The 17,847-nt window shown below is 39.5% G+C and overlaps 1 protein-coding gene across 1 annotated transcript in view; it reads left to right on the top strand.

Annotated features, from left to right (window-relative positions):
* LOC122812216 (adhesion G protein-coupled receptor E1-like) overlaps positions 1-17,847 on the top strand; it is a 1,201,768-nt gene that overhangs the window by 489,095 nt on the left and 694,826 nt on the right. Inside the window, exon 12 of the mRNA XM_044084558.1 lies at positions 9,989-10,178. Within this exon, the coding sequence (XP_043940493.1) occupies positions 9,989-10,178 (190 nt within the window). The remainder of the gene's footprint in view (positions 1-9,988; positions 10,179-17,847) is intronic.

The following is a 17,847-nucleotide window of genomic DNA, read 5'->3' on the forward strand; positions in this document are numbered from 1 at the left end:
CCTTATATGCTTGTTCAGACAAAGGTGCACTTGCTTCCAAGTTGGTGTCTGCTCCTACTTGGCCATATACAGCCAATGTAGTGACCTATTATGAGGTTTGTGTATTACTGCTGTCCACCAAAGAGAATTATTCTACCTTGGTGGAGGCAGGTTTTACAAGTCAGGCTTTGCTGAGTCCATACAGCTATGCAGGTGTTCATACAGCTGTTTGTAGTAGGCATGGACACGAGGTCATAACACCATTTCTCCAATTTCAGCCTGATAATCATGCTTATTTTAGTACCCATTTCTGTGTCAGGGTAATGCAACAACCAGTAACTGTAGACATTTATGTCTGTTGGATGTACTGAAACTAAGATTACACATGTATATAACATGTACAGCTTATTTACCTGATGTTTTGCATCTCATGTCTGTTGTTTTGAGGCTTTCAGCTACACCTACATACATGTGTACAGGTAATACCTGATACACATTTCTGTTCTATGTCAGTATGGTGCACTTTATTTACACTATTGCTGCTCAGTCATACCTCTCAAGTTGTTAGAGCAGGACACCTGGACAACGGCACACATAAATAGGGGGGTAATGGCCCAAAAGCAGTGACACTTTATTAATATTGCTGTAACACACTTAAGTCAGCTGATAGCACAGCTTTGTGTTCACAGAAATACCCTGGAGGATGTCCAACATTCATATGTATGCTGTTATGTTCTGATGTCAGTCTTCATAGATTTGCCAATGATTTGCCAGACATAACACAACTCTATGAGTAAATAACTATAAATATTAAGCTCACATGTGGTCAGTGTGCAGAACACTAGACAGTTGAATGGTATGAGCTCAGTATATCACATGCAGTTCAACACACACTTCTGAGACAGTAGTTCACTATGCACATACCCTGTATAGGCATCATAGATTTGTAAGACAAATATGTGCATCATAGTTGCATTCACAAGTAACATACGGATATGTACAAATTCCCAGTAGCTGGCCTAGAAGTGTCACAGTCAGTATTGTTCAACAGACACTCCAGTAGTAGTCATATGTGAGCTATCCTTTCCTGGGGTGACTCAGCAGCCAGAGCTGTGATCTATGTCACTGCAGACAGAGACAGATACTATGGCCATATGTGCTGATCAGCAATATATCAGTACAGCAAGTCTTGTTAAGACATATTTGTTTAACTTATTTCCCAGTATTGCATACCCCCTATTGCATTTCATTACATTTACTTGTTTGACATGCCTGTTTTTTTCCAAGTATTCTTGATGTTTTCTCTCTCTCTCTTTCTCTCTATCTAACCATGTAGAGGACAAGACCTGTTTTGCAAGGGCAGCAGCTTGCCTTTTGTAGATAATGCTCATAAGCAGGTGATGGCCTGTGCACCAGTTGGTGTCCCCCACTTGCTAATTGCATGCAGAACAGCTGTGTTGTTATTCCAATAGCCAATGGCATGGCAACACACTCCTATAATTGAGTACTTCATGTGCGCATTGCCCCTTTTCCTTGCCTGTGAGGAGAACATCATGGAGGTGTGCAAGCTACAACATCACATAAGGTAGGTGGAAATACTTCTTAAAACAAGACATGTGGAGACAGCACAACAAAATGGGGGAAGAGGTGTAAGTAAGATTGTAAGTATTGCTGTTATACAGTTGGAATAATGCTAGTTTAACAGGGTTTGTCTGGACATGCATTTTCTGTGTGATTTCAAGTCTGACAGTGTTATGTAGATGACATAACTTTCAACTGTAGGGCTATCTGCCGAATGGCCAGAGGTTTGCCTCTTATGTTTGGTCTATTCTGCAGACAGTTCTTGTCCTTGGCAAATCAGTAGGCTACTCTGGGGATTGCAGTCAATAATTGCTAACATCCATTTCTGTTTCTGACTTCATATCCCTCAGAAAAGATATGTTACAGCAACCCCTGTAACACCAGTACCTTTCTCAGTTTATGACAGCAACATTTTAAATATGCCCCTGTGTTTGGCCTCTGTGCTCCAATTATGTCAGGCTGTGTCCAAATGTTATGCACTAAGAGGTTGATAGGTATGGTATAGTAGCAAAATCTCAGAAATGTTATAAGGAAGAGGCTCTATATATATATATATATATATATATATATATATATATATATATATATATATATATAAGGCCCAAGCCTAGACATTCTGTGGAAATATGTACAGTTGAGATGTCTGTGCATGTCTGGCCATTGTTAACAGACTGTCAGGATTGTGTAACAGTGTAGTGTGTAAATGTTAGTTTGGCTGTATAGGGATGAGGGTAGATGTGAGTGTTGTGGGTCCTTTTCTATCTGACTGTGCATGCTGCTCCATTTTCTGGTGATCTATCTGCTGTGTATGTTTGTAGGGGCAGACTGAGACATGTCCCATACCACCTCAGGATTCCTACTACACTGTGTCGTGGGGCAGTATATGTAGGGGTAGTGTGTGACTGGCAATCAGGATATTATTATTCACACACTCGTTATACTCTAGTGTTAAGTTGGCTTACTGGTATGTTGCTGTGACTCTGGTGCAATTGGTTGTGGGTATGCACTTTCACACCAGTGGCCTTTTTTCACTGCTATGACATCCCTGTAGTGCCTTATATATTTACAAATGCATGGATAATTCCCCAGAGCTGATTTGGAGTAGTGTTGTGTCAGTCTGACTGTAATTTGAACGATGCTTGGTGACATGCTTAGCAGCTCAATGTAGTTTCAGTAATGTTATGTTTTGTCCAGATATTCATACAATGCCCAGTTGTTTGGTTCATATCTTTGATCTGGTCCCCATAACTGTTGTGTATTTCTGAAAAATCAGTAGGATGATGTGAGGATTTCAGTCACAAAATAATGAGAAACAATTGAGTCTCAGACTTTAAATATTTCAGTCAATATATGTTAGAACAGACGGTGTTACTGCAGCCACATTCACAGCTTATCCACTCAAGTAGTTCAGATATGTCCCTATTTTCATGCCTTTGTCCACCCACTTCATCAGGCTTGGTCCAGATTCATTGCACTAAGGGGTTCTGAGCATACCTCTCAACTGCCCAGATTTTCACAGAAGGTCCAGATTGTTGACTCATATTTTTGGTCTATTCCACAGAAAAAATTTGTATTATTCTGGTAAATCACTGTGATGATCTGAGGATTTATGTCAGTAAATAATGACATGCTTTTCAGTTTCAGACCTCATATTCTTCAGAAAATGTATGCTGAAACAAAACCTGTTACTATAACAACTTTATAAGTCTATAAGAGCAATATTTAAAATATGTCCCTATTTCTGGCCCATTGCCCCCCCCCCCATTTTGACAGCCTTTGTCCAGATTTCTTGCACTAAGAGATTGAGAGGTATGGTTCTGAGGTATAACTGCATGACATGTCATATAGACATCTATCTATCTATATATATATGTATATATATATATATATATATATATATATATATATATATATATTTGGTCATATATATATATATATATATATGTATCTCCATATATATATATATATGTATATATATATATATATATATATATATATATATATATATATATATATATACATATGTATATGTATATTTATATATACAAAACATGACTGATTCCACAGAATTTTATCCCTAGTGTTGAATGAGTCTACTGCATATGTTTGAAAAAGCATCAGAAGTTCTTACAGCTCAAATGGTGTAGCGGTACATTGCTCTGACTATAGTGTACATGATCCTGGGTTCAAAACCTGCCAGAGTTGTCTATTTTGTTGCTGGGCAGAACAGGGGCTGGTGGAGACAGAGTGATAAAAGCACTTTTAAGCAGTTGTAAGTGGGTTTGAGTGGTTTTGCATGAAGCTAAGTGATGCTAAAAGACAGTTAAGTCCTCTTAGCTTCACTTAGCACCTCTTGCACCCACACTAATTTTAATTAAAGAAAAAAAAGTGATAGGAAAGTGGTGAAATGGGGGCAAGCAGAGGATAAAACATTAAGAAAACCAGCTTGGGATGTCCAGGACAGGTGTAGGAAAGGACCATAGCTCTAAATTTATTCTGCAGCAACAACTGTAAATAATGTGCACAATTAGGAATATACAGCCTCACATCCCACAGGGAGGGGTGTTGGTGACAGACATTTGTAGAATAATATCTGGGTAGATTGATTAATTTCACTGTACATGAGGGGCAAAATGTAGAGCTATGTATGGGGCAATACCACTCTCCTGCCTACTTTGATATTCATGCCTGGCTGGCACAGGTCTTCTGTCACACAATCTAACTACCTTCTTGCTGGATACCTGAGTTTCCTCTTGCCTTGTTCCTGTCTGTCACAAATCTTTACCAGATTTTCTTCTGTTTTTCTTCACATGTGCCCAAACCACCATAATTTGTTCTTTTTGACATGTCTGCAATTGAAACTATTTTGGCTTCTGCTATGTCATTATTCCTTCATCTGTCCTACAGTTTGCATCCTACCACCCATCTCAGGCACTTTATCTCTATCACCTCTAGCTTCCTCAACTGCTCTGCCTTGACTGACCAGGTTTCTGTACCACACATTAGTATTGGTCACATCACTGTTTTATATAGCTTAATTTTCAGCTTCTTAGACATTTTCTGTTATATACTATACCTGACACTCCGTGCCACTTGGCTGCAGCCCCTCTGATTCTAACTTTGACCTTCCCATTCAGACTTCTCTTTTCCTCAACCACCCATCCCAGATACTTGAAGTGGTTAACCTGTTCCAGTATTTTACTTTCTGTCTCACTTCTCAGCTTCTATTGAATGCCACCATTTGCAAACATTAAAACTGTCCCATCTATACTCATTTTCATCCCATGTGTATTCAGTTTTGCATTCCATTCCCTTACTCCTTGCTAAAGTTCTTGTGCAGAGTCTGCCTGTAATGCCACATCATCTGCATAGAGCAACTTTGTTCATCTGTCCTCTTCAACCTGTTTGCTAATGTAGTTCATCACCAATATGAACAGAAATGGGTGCAAAGCTGAACCCTGGTGCACACTCACTTCCACTGGGATCCCCTCTGTGAGACCAAACTCTGTTCATAGTTTAGTCATTGTGTCCCTGTACATCACTAATTTGACCATGTTTCTGGGACTTTTGAGCACACTTTCCCATGTCAAAGTCCTAAGACTGTATCATTCATTGCTAGCAAGTAAGCCACATGCTCTGGGCATAATGTTCCCAAAGTTGAGGGAACAGAATTTTTGTAATGAAGCATTTCATCCATGTGAGAGAGACAGTCCTGAGGTATGAGCTGGGTTGTACCTGTTGATTCATCTGCCAGGATGACAACTGTGAAACAGTTACTGTAGACCATCACTGCAGCAGCTGAAGGGATGGTGGCAGTAGCCAAACTGATGGATAGATCAAGCACAATTCCACCACTAAGACAACTGACAGAGAAAAGGACTTAGACACACATCATCTCAGTTTTGAAACATGCACTCACAACTTGGGACTGGGACAAGCCAAGTAGCCCAGGATTCTTTCAGCCCAGTTGACCGGAAATTACTGAATGCCTTTACAGAATTGGAAGGGCCTGAGTATTTGGACTACAAAAGGCATAAAAATATATCACTTACCAGAGTTAGCATCACCCCAGAGGTACAAACTCAAGAGTTTCATGACTGGATTTTTTCTCATAATAAAATATTAAGATCACAGTAATGCGCAATTATGCTAATGCATGTAACAAATTTATGGTTAGATCCTGATGATCAAAACAATAAAATAAAATAATAGAAATACTAGCCATTGACAAATTTAAGAGATCTTTACCTACTGATTTCAGAAAGTAGGTATATTAAAGTGACGCTAAGAACATTGAACATGTTAGTATAGTAGTAGAAAGACTATTATGCCATGAAACTTTGTATACATATAGAAATGTAAAATATGTATCACGTACTGGAAACAAAGAAAACAGTATCAGCTGTAAATATACTCTGTTTAAATACAGAGAAAATGTCACATAAAAGTTGTACTTGCAGTAAGCTCTATACTTGTTAAAACTAATTTCTGAAAATCATACTACTAATGATGTTATACTTATAAAATGTGATAAAGTATTTACTAGAATAGTTGAGTCTGCATTTTATTACTGTAAAGCTAATTAAGTGCAATATCATAACTGATAGTAGAGAGCTGCAAGGACTGCTTGATTCAGGCAACATGGTCATGCTAACAAAGTTGCACTGTTCATGTAAATGTAAAATTCTTACTAATAAAGCAATTGCTGTACTGTACATTCATGGAGACAAGAAACATCATTCCTATTATTAAGTAACAGGGGTTTGTTCTAGCAATTTCTCCCATTCAAAAATGGGCACATGACAGGTTAAAAAAATGAAATGGGGATGCTTGCATAGTTGCTGGTTTCTGATGAAGTGTATGAAATAAAGGCAAATGTGTGCAACCTGATAACATGTTCAAACCTATTTTATGGCTTCATTTAGTTTTTTTGGTCACATTGTTTTTTTTTTATTTTTTTATTATATCTACCACTGAATTTTTACAGTTCATATTGTTCCATACAGCATTTTTGTGGCTTTTGTCTAACTTGGAAAAGAGAGAGCAATCACCAGGTGCATGCATTAGAGCATATGAATTCCACAAAATCAAGACATATGGCCAGATTCATTAACACCTACACTAATTGTACACAGTCTGTATTCAAGGACAGCCTTACCACATTTTTTTCTGCTTTCTAGTCACTCAGAAAGATTACACTAAGTGTACATGTAGTGTGCACTTTGTGGTAACCTTCATGAATCTGCTTAGATATTTAAGGCTGCAAGAACATTAGTAGGAAAACTAATACTAGAAAGAAAAGGGTATGAGTTATGCTTGTATTGTCTGCTCACTCAGAATGGTGTACAATTAGAGTAGGCATTAATGAATCCTGCGGAGAGTTTTAGAAAGCTCTAAATGTACAAAAAGTTGACTAAGGGCACACAGAGAAAAGCAACCTACATTATTGTAAAGGGACATTTCATCATACATCAATAAGAGAAAAGTAAGCACTAACAGACACAGTAGAAGGAAGGGACATGCACGCAATAAAATATCAAACAGCAGAGTAGAGGTGACTAGAGCAATTGAAGAGAAGGGATCTCTCTCTGAAAGAATGTATTCAGATGGAATAAATTAGGAAGTAGGAAAAGTTACCAACCTGAGCATAATTCTAAACTTTGTATCAAGTCAAACAAAAAAGACCTAGGAATATTGAAATCTATGCAGTGGGTGAGTGGTGAGGAGGAAAGTATACCAGTAAGAAAGATTTCAAAAGTGTAGAGAAGAGGAAGAAAATATTCAGAGTTCTAAAGCAATTCCTGTCAGTGCAAGGGAAAACCCTAGGCAACAAGTTTTTATAGGTAATGGAAAAGTAAAACAGTAAATAAAACGTGTTTTGATGTATCCAATTCAAGGGGATCAATTTAGGGAAAATAAAGAAAATGAGTGGGTTTTTTACCCCAGAATTGGGGAAAGTAAATTAATAAAGTGAAAAAGGAGAAGATAATGTACACTGAGACACAAGATGACTTTGATCAGAGCCTTAATAATATTATTGTTAAGACAAAATGCAAGCACTGTGAGCAAAAGAAAGTGGGCTCTATATATCAGGTTCGTAAAGAAAACAAACAAGAAAAAATAAATAACGTGAGGTAGCAAATGGTACAGAGGAATGCTGGTGTGGGTTGCCTACCTCATCACAGGATGACCTTGAGAAAACTCTTATTCTGTCTGGCCTTTAGGTAAACTGCTTAAACTTTAAAAAAGCAAAGTGGGAAGATGGCATTTTGAGAACAGCAAGGAACATTAAAGCTAAAGTTGTAAGGGAAGAAGCCGAACAAAATATTTCTAATTATTAACCATATTTTGAGTTGCAGAATGACTTATTGTATATAATAAATAATATTAGGAAGAATGTAGAAAGCAAGCTCCTACATTCAAGCCTTTTAGAAATCTAGTGATAAGATTAGAACATAACCATGTGCTGTGGTCCTAGGAATAGATATGGTTAAAGAAGAGATTTTTTGAAGTTTTACTGGGAAAGAATAATGAAAGATGTTAAGAACGTCTATGCTGGAATTCCTGGAATGCCAGAAGACACAGCTATACCCACACCCAGGTTTTAAAAGGCTTTTGATTTCACATTGCTGCCGTTTGAAAATATTGATATGGATACTGTGGGGTCACTAGTAAAATGCAGCAGTGGGTTTCACTATATTTTATTTATTTGATTTATGCAATTAAATACACTGAAGTTATCCCACTATGGAAGGCTAATGTCACAACTTGATAATGCTTACGCAGGGCAATACTCACTGGTCACAGGAATCTATTTATGTCCAGAATAATGCTTCTATTACGTCAATGCTTTAAAGTCAGACAATTAATAGCCTCAATCCATAGATGCATGGGGTAGTAAATCATTTAACCAAACATTAAAGTCCATGCTGAAACAAGTGATTGAGGAATATGACAAAAACTAATGCCGATTAATACTATATCTCCTGCTTATTAGAAAAGTCCTGCAAGCCTCAAAAGAGTTCAGTATTTATGAAATGATTGGACTCCTTCAGTGACTGTTGTATGTCTGCAGAGTATGTTTGGAAGAAGAGAAAACTTGATGTAAAAAGTGCCACATAACTATACCCATAGGCTGAAAGTGCAATGCTTATAGTCCAGGAATCACATATAAAGAGTCCAAGATACACAGTGAGCGAGGTGTAATTCAAATGCATGGGTTATGAAATTTAAAACTGGTGACCATATGTTAGCTTTGCTACCCTCAGCAAAAAAAAAAAAAAAAAAAATTGGATAAATGTCAGGATCCCAATAAAATAAAAATAAAAAATGATAATCTACAGAGTTTTACAGAATGGTAAGAGAAAACCAAAACTATAACATATCAATATTCTGAAACCATGAACCAAAGTCCGAATGTCAGGATCCCATTAAAATAATAGATAAAAATAAAAAAAATGATAATCTACAGAGTTATACAGAATGGTAAAAGAAAACCAGAAGTATAACACATTAATGTTCTGAACCCATGAACGGAAGTGCAACGCTCTGTAACTAGTTTAGTAGCAGAAACTAGTAAGTCTCTTGAAGAATACCGACTCTAAGCCTACATTTCAAGTAGATAATTAGCATTCTAAGCCACAGAAACAAGGACCAAAAGAGTTTCTGTTAAGGAGTAAGGAAGTGTTTTCAGAGTTGCCTGACAGAGCATACTTGATTCAATACTTTATTCAAACCATTGCAGAAGAAAATGTTGACTTCACACCTTACAGAATGCTAGAGTGAAAAGAAAACTGTACAAGAAGTAGTAATGACATTGTTTAAAACTGGGATAATGTAAGAGCATACCTGCTGAAACATTTGGGGTCTCAGTGACTTTAAGAGACTTAGACAGTTGATTAATGCCTAAAATGGGGGAGCACTAGAAAGGCAAGAATGGTATGTCTGTTAAAGTATGATACCAGTTTAGCCTGATCTACTAGAATGTAGGTGGCCTACCAAAAATGCCGTGTGTGTGTGTGTGTGTGTGTGTGTGTGTGTGTGTGTGTGTGTGTGTGTGTGTGTGTGTGTGTGTGTTATATGTGCATGTGCTGTGTGTGCATGTGTGTGTTAATTGAATCTTGGTCATAGATAGTGCTTTATCCCTCGTTGCCAATGAAGTTGGCTATTTTTTCCAGAAAGATATTAAAAGTGTGAAAACCAGTGGGTAATGATTCTATCTGTGATGGGTTTTAGCACTCAATGCATGCTATATAAAATTCTCTGAATGATCAATGTTTAGAAAATGTGTGGCAGTGATACAAAACTCTGCAATGTGCAGCAAACAATAGAAAAAAATGAGTCTTCATGTTACATGTAAGATGATATCCCACTTTTTTATTAATGTTACAGTGCTGTTCACGTGTATTTTGAATTAATTTATTTATAGGGTTCAATCACCAAACTAGTCAGAACAGTGGAATTTAATATTTCAAGTGATACGCCGTCAAATGTCAAGCAAGAAAAAATAACAACACTCCTGAGAGAAGTGGAGGAATTTATCCTGAATGATGTATTGTCATCACTGAATAAAAATGCAACAAAAGAAGAAATTAAATACTATAATTCAAATGAAACTGGTAAACCATTTTGCATATACCTTGAAGAAAATTTGTTCAGAAAAAAAATGCTGATTTATCTTAAATTTGTATCAGCCTTGTTAGAAATATTCCAGCATACTAGTAGATGAAGAAACTATTGTGTTTTCCCTGGGGGCGAGACTGATATGGGTCCAATGGGATCAGTTCTCTACACTGGTTAACAAATTCAAAATAAAATAAGTAAATTATGGCTACATAAAGCATGAGGTGAATTAACTATGATTTTGATGATGCCATGCAGTTATGTTAATAGGGGGAATTCAGTAAAGCCTACATGGATTAATTTTCCATGTAGGCATAGTGGCACATCACTTACACGTAACTAAGCAACCGTGCAATCCAGTAAACAGACCCAAGGTGCGTACATGAGCATGCCAACATGGAAGTGTCCATGGCATGCAAATCACCTCATAAGCAGGTGACTTACATGCATATGTGGGTGTAGGGTGAACCAGCAAGCAGATAGGTAGTGGTGCAGATCCCGTGTGTACATGAATTTAAAAAGTGAACAGGGGCTGTAAAAGCCCAGTTAGAAGGTCAGAAATAGCAAGGGAGACACAGATGTGTGCAAAACTATGCTCTGTGTGTTCAAACAGCAATGGAAAACAACTTAAAATATATTTTGTAATACCCATATTATGTTTATATGATGCACAGCAGTGTGCAAACATGCCGTTATGCAAAAAAAGTATTTAAAACTGTAAAATTGGAAAAAAAAATATGCGACAATAATGCATTATGGGGCCTTGCATGGAGTATGTACAATGGTAGATGCCTGTGGATGCTAAGGAGGCAGGTCCTGGATTAGTGTAGTTTCCAGGTTGTGTGCACTGATCTGTATGCAAATGAACTGGGGTTACTTAATAGCAAAAATGGGTATCCATGCCCACAGATCAAACCCATGTACCCCCAGAACCATTTTGGTGTCAACAGAAGAGGTAGCTGACATCAAAAGAGGTGTGTCTTTATTTCTTTAAGCGCATTGGAGCACAGTGGCACCCATTTGCTTGCCCTGCCACTGAACTGAGTAGGGGGTATGTCCAGTGCTGCTAAGCTTTGTTTAGCTTTGGAGCATGGTTTAAGCTGGTTTGAGTGTGTTTGCATGATGCACCACTGTGCTAAGCATGCCCATTTATGGGAATGTGTCTATTGACTGCTAAGCATTGTTTATACCTGTGACACATGTTTGCAAGTCCCGCCACAGTGCTTAGCAAGGAAGGCTATCAAAAAAAAAGAGAGAAATTGGCTGAGAAAGCCAGTCATATAGATGACCACCGTTCCACCTAAACTAAGTCATTCCAACCCCTCAGTGATGTACTTGGCAGGTGGAATGCATCATAGTTAACCAATCACACAGGCAATGTCTGCAGCAGAGCACTATAAAGTATGCATACTCCCTATAATCTGATTTTCCCCCATACTCAACACCATTGGAGTACAGTCTTGGGAATTTTAACTGACAGAATGCTAGGGGTTGCTGCTGCTCTGTTACATCTGTCTATGCTAGATACTGAGGTCAGTGCTGATGTTGCTGCTGACAATAGGCCTAGAATGAGAAGGAGAAGAGTGTTCAGGCCCAGGGTAACCTTCCAGGAGCTACATGTGCTGGAGATTGCAGAGCACTACAGGGTGGACAGGGACATACTACAAGAACTCAGGGAGCTCTGCCGCCCTCAACTCAGACCCAGAGCCAACAGACGGGAACCCATCCCATTGGAAACAAAGATATGTGTAGCCCTTAGGATACTAGCTACAGGTACTTTTCAAAGACCAACTGGGGACATGATTGGGGAACTCCATCAGTTTCCAGATGCCATGTAAACACATGCTAGTGAGCAAATTCATTTATCCCACACCCCTGAGGAGAGGGCCAGCAGTATGCACCTCTTCTACAATGTAGCACACTATCCTGAGGTACTGGATAGCATAGACTACAATCATGTCCACATCAAAGCACAACCCATTGAGGAGGGTAAAGTCTATGTCAACCACAAGGGGTATCGCTCCATCAGCTGCCAGATCATATGCAATGCCCATGGCATTATCATGAATGTGTGTGCTGGCAGACCTGGTAATTATTATGACTCCCATATCTGGCACTCATCACAGTTGAACCAGATGTTTGCCAGGGGGTCATCCCATACAGCCACCAATTGAGGGATGCTGGCTATGCACTGGAACCATGGATGATGACACCCATCAGAAATGCACACATACCTATCAAAGAATGCCATAATAAGGCACACACACACAAACTAGAAACATCATAGAGTGTGTGTTTGGGCTGCTCAAGTTACTGTTCCAGTGTCTCGGTATATCTGGGTAAGCCCTTCAGTACTCTCCAGCCACATGTGCACAGATGTTTATAGTATGTGCAATGCTACACAATATGATCCTGTGGAAACAGCTGTGACAGGATCATCACAGGGAAGGAACACACAGCCCCCCATCAGTGCTTATGTCCTCACAGCCACACCCACAGGAGGACTTGGAGGAAGAAGCCCTGAGGCTGTCCCTGTAGGCAGACGTAGTCATGTCCAGTATGCCCTGGCCTTGACCAAGAGGCAACACATAGCACATACACTAACAACCTAGAGTCCTAGAGACTGACACCTTAGTCCAACTCACATACATAGTAAAAAGGTTTCCAGAAACACTACACAACCTGTACCTAACCATGTATTGGCTGTGTACTGCATGCATCAGACACAGTAAGCCCTGAAACACAGGTCTCTCAACCTCTGCATACACAAGGTAAGTCACTCTCTTATGCAACAAATGTATGGGGTACTAGACTATAGAAGCATATGTATGGACCTGCTGTATGTATTCAAGGGAATAGACTGGGTTACTGGGCTACTTGCAGAGAACTAACAGCTACTTGGGACAACAGTACTGTGTCCAATACTGAGTACCCCATAATATGCATTAGGCCACATGGCTGGAAACTCCACTGCATTATGCAAGGGAAATGTAAAACAGTGGGGTCATAGGACAGGTGCACGGCTGTCAATGCCAGAGTCCCCTACCACCAACACATCAGTGTTCTCATACAACTGCAGTAATGGTATGTTTGCATGGATATAGCAGCAGATGACATAATTCCTGGACTGTTACTAAGAACCTGGACACATGTTCTATTTTCCGCAAAGCACAGGGTTCACAGCAGGGGTCACAGTGTATAGCTGTATGCTGTTGATAGTGTGAGGAATTAAACCTCACTTTCTGGCAGCTGGTGTGGCTCACTGGGCTAAGGACATTAGCATGGTTCATGGAATTGATGGTTTGAAAGTGGCCACACCTACAAATTTTGCATGTAAGTTACTCTTATGGTAGCAGTCCCACAGACTGTCAAAAACTCCACAATCTGTTACTGCGAAAAAGCTGGACAAAGCCAGAGGAAATGGGGGGACAGAGGGCCAAACCTGCAGACATTATACATGCTCTGAGTAACCTAGAAGGTGGCTAGTATAACACCAGGTTGCAACAGGTCAGATTAGCAGCAGGATTTAAAGGCCATCAGTTAACTTTGTCAGTACTTACAACAATTCACTGGATTGCATTTAGTAGTATATTACCAGATAAACACAACTGTATGAGGAAGAGAGCAGACATATGGGGCGGAATGCTGCACATTCTGCAAAAACATGTACAGTGAGAGGTCTAAAGACTGTCACCCTGTATGATATAAATATATATGTATAGCTAAATAAACATGTAGACTGATTTAGACTCTCCACATATACCTACCTAACACCGTTACATGGCACACACACAGAGCTACAGTTAGGATGACATCCTTGTTTATATATAGATATATATATATATATATATATATATATATATATATATATATATATATATATATATATATATATATATATATTTATATATATATATATATATATATATATATATATATATATATATATATATATATATATCTATATCTATATATTATATATATATATATATATATATATATATATATTTGCATTTCTATATGTGTATGTGTGTAGGGATGTATAAATGTCCCCACGTACAAGCAGAATGCTGGAGTTATTTGCACCTACACACACAACAATTGTCTGATGGTAAAAGACGAAGGCGACATAATGACAGAATACACAAATCCACAGAACACTGTGCTTGTGGAATGTCACCCTGTAGACAGACAATGGTGAGCAAGTAGTGTAATATGCAATGTTTGCAGCGCAGGACCTCGACAGGCCATATTGTCACTGGCCAATTGTCTATCTACCAAACTGCAACCGACCAGACATGGCAATACTGGTAACTGTACACCGATAGCAAGAGTATTGCATTACTAGGACACTAGATACAATAACAGCATCAAGCAGGGTTACTCATCAGACAACACATGCTGAGTAATACAAGGCCACTTTTCGTAGTCCAGAAGTACTGTGGCTACATCCACATGTACAAGAGATGCAAACTGTAGCATGTGCAATAAGTACTGTGAGCTATAGTGTGTAATAGTAGATAGGTAGGGGTTCTAATCTCACACCAGCTACCCTGGGTGCATGCATGTGTATAAATATATCCCCTACAGCAGTACAGGCATACCCATCTGGCCTATGTCTGTGTAATGGTTATTCATTTATGGCCCTGTGACTACCTGACAGCCTCTCCATGGTCCTCCTTTATAAGGCCTGTTGATGTCATCCACCTAAACAGCACTGGCTAAGCTCCATGGTACATGTGATAAATACTTTGTGCTATAATGTGTATTACTAGACAGGTAGGTGTTCTAATCTCACATAAGCCAAGTGTGGGTGTACAAATATATTCCCTTGCAGCAGTACGCATATGATCTGTTAATGTGCAATGGTCATGCATTTTACTGCCCCGTGACTAGCTGCTGGTCCTAAGTGGCCCACATCTACCTAGGCATAACTGCTATCCTCCACCACCAACATTTGTATATATGGAACACACAGGTGACGTATCATGGGTAGCAGATCTTGCCAAAGGTTATGCTTGCATGATTATGCTTACTACCCCCATTGTCTCTGTCACACTGTTCGACATATATGCACCTAGATAACCACTCATGTATACAGCCATACTTTGCTGATGTCATATTTCTAATGTGCTGTCATGCTATCCCATGCTCCTGTATTGCTGCCAAGTGTTCAGAGGTTCATAGTTTCATAAGTAGGTACTAGGGTGTTGACCCTAGGACCTATATAAGTCAAGCCAAAAAGGTACCCTGGCTTTTGCCACCCAAGAAAACTATTTTCCTGTGCCCCTGTCAAGCAGAGCCACAGAAGGATCCCAGGGGTGAATTTCCTATTTCCCATCCAATCAAGATTTTTCTTGAAGAGTGCTAATGAGGAGCTTTGTTTGATATAGATAGATAGTTTGTTCTACAGTATGGGAAGTTTCTGGGATAGGAATCTATCCCTCCAGCATGTTCTGTTTATTGTGGCGACAAGGTTTAGGTCCCTGGAGCATGTAGCTCAGAGGGATTGGGATTTCTTTAAGTGGCGCATGTCCAACAGCTCTGGATTTGACATAGCTTTGTATGTTAGGCAGAGATAACCTCTGAGTAGGCAATATGCAATGCAGTAAAGCTGGAGTTTTTTTAGATGGTCTGCATAGGGCATCTGTTTGAAGCCAGTAATCCTCTTTGTGAGGTATTTCTACAGCTTTTCCAGTTGTTGCAGATATCTTGTGAGGTACATACAAAAAAGGAGCATTATACTCTATAATGGGTATAATGATTGATGAGTACAGGAGAACAATTACCACTTTTTTCCTGGATGAGAAACCTTTTGTGATGAGGTGTGCCACATAGAATAATTTCCTGACTACTGTGGAGATGTGATTATCAAAGGAGAGACTACTATCCACCTGTGTCCCAAGGTCTCTTATCACACTTTTGATGTTAAGTAGACTACCGCCTATGTGGTAGTTCATGGGTACAGAGTTTTTACCAAAAGGGATGACAGTGCACATTTGGCATTGAGCTTGAGGCCATGGCTTTGACACCAGGCATCTGTCTCAGTGAGACTCTTTTGTAGGATGTCCACATTGTTAGGAGTTTTGATTATGGCTCCTAGTTTACAGTCATCTGCAAACTTCACTAGCCAAAGACCTTCTGTGTTAGCCTTTACTTCAGAGAAGTAGATACCAAACAGGAGAGGACCCAGGACCCAGGACTGAACCCTGTAGTACTCCACTTGTCACTGGTCGGAAGTCAGATTTGGAGTCTGCTACTTTCACAGTGTGAGTTCTGTCAGTAAGCCAGTTGGCAACCCATCTTGTGACATAGGGATTTATACCTAGTTTAGTGAATTTATCTATAATTCCAGAGTGGGGGATGGTGTTGAAAGCCTTGGTGAGATCTAGATAGGCTGTGTGAACCACCTTACCCTCCTCTACTGCTTTGTGACTGCTTCAAAGAAGTCTGTCAGGTTTAGGAGACATGAGCTGCCCTTTACAAACCTGAACTGGGTGGCGTCCAGAGTTTGGAGATTACCAATGTCTTTGTTTATAAGTTTAATGATGATATGATCCATGGTCTTGCAGACCGGGCTCGTCAGGCTAATGGGGCTGTAGTTCCCTTGGTCCATGATGGATCCCCCTTTGTGGACTGGGATAACTGTCACTGTGTGCCATTCAGAGGGCATAAAGCCTGAGGTGAGGCTATGATTGAACATGGTACTTAGGTGGGGTCCCAGTTCATTCTGTAGTTCATGTAGAATGCAGCCTGGGATGTTGTCAGGTCCCATGGATGCTGTGTTCTTGACTTTGGAGAGTGTTTTTTACCTGTGCAGCTGTGATTACAGGAACTTTGCATTCTTCCAGTATAGAGATGGGCCCTTTAGGGGGGGTGAGAGGGGGGTAAAGTTAGCACTGAACCTATCTGCCAGGATGTTGGCAATATCAGTTGGTTCTGTATATTTAGTGCCACTGTGCTGTAACTCCAAGCAGATCTGAGTGTTGCCATTGAGATTATTGACATAGCTATAGAATGCTTTGTGGTTGTCTTTAGAAACAGTGGTGATTTTGTTTTTGTAACTAGCTTTGAAAGATTTTATGAGGGATCTCATCTGCTTACTGAGGCTGACCAGGGAGTTCCTCCAATCATGGGACTTTACTCTTTTTTGCAGCAGTTTCTTTCTTCTGTTGTAGAGTTTGTTTATGGCAGGGGACCACTAGATTGGCTTCCTTTTTTGGAGGATAGTATCTTGGCTCTGTTTGGGATAGCACAATCCATACACTCATGTAAGTGCTTATAAACTGCATTTGTGTAGCATTCAGTAGTCGTGCCTCTATTGTTCATTTGCATGGGTGTCATGAAGTTTGCCACTTCTGTCTTAAAAACTGTGAAGTTGGCTTTAGAGAAATTTTTTATGGAGGTTTCCCTAATGCTGGGTGGGGGTGGGATGTGGATGTCTAGGGTGATTAGCTTGTGGTCGGATCTGACCAATGAGAAATTGACCTCTGGTGTGGAACACTGGTCACCCATGTTGGTAATGACCAGGTCTAGGATATTTCTGCCCCTGGTGGGGTGGATAAGTTGATCTAAGGTGTTGGAATTTATGAATTCCAGAAAACGTTGAGCAAAAGAGTTGGTACATAAGTAGTTTTCCCAGTTAATGGTGGGGTAGTTGAAATC

Source organism: Protopterus annectens, chromosome 9.part0 (genome assembly GCF_019279795.1).
Source record: "Protopterus annectens isolate FY-2018-M chromosome 9.part0, PAN1.0, whole genome shotgun sequence".
NCBI lineage: Eukaryota > Metazoa > Chordata > Ceratodontiformes > Protopteridae > Protopterus > Protopterus annectens.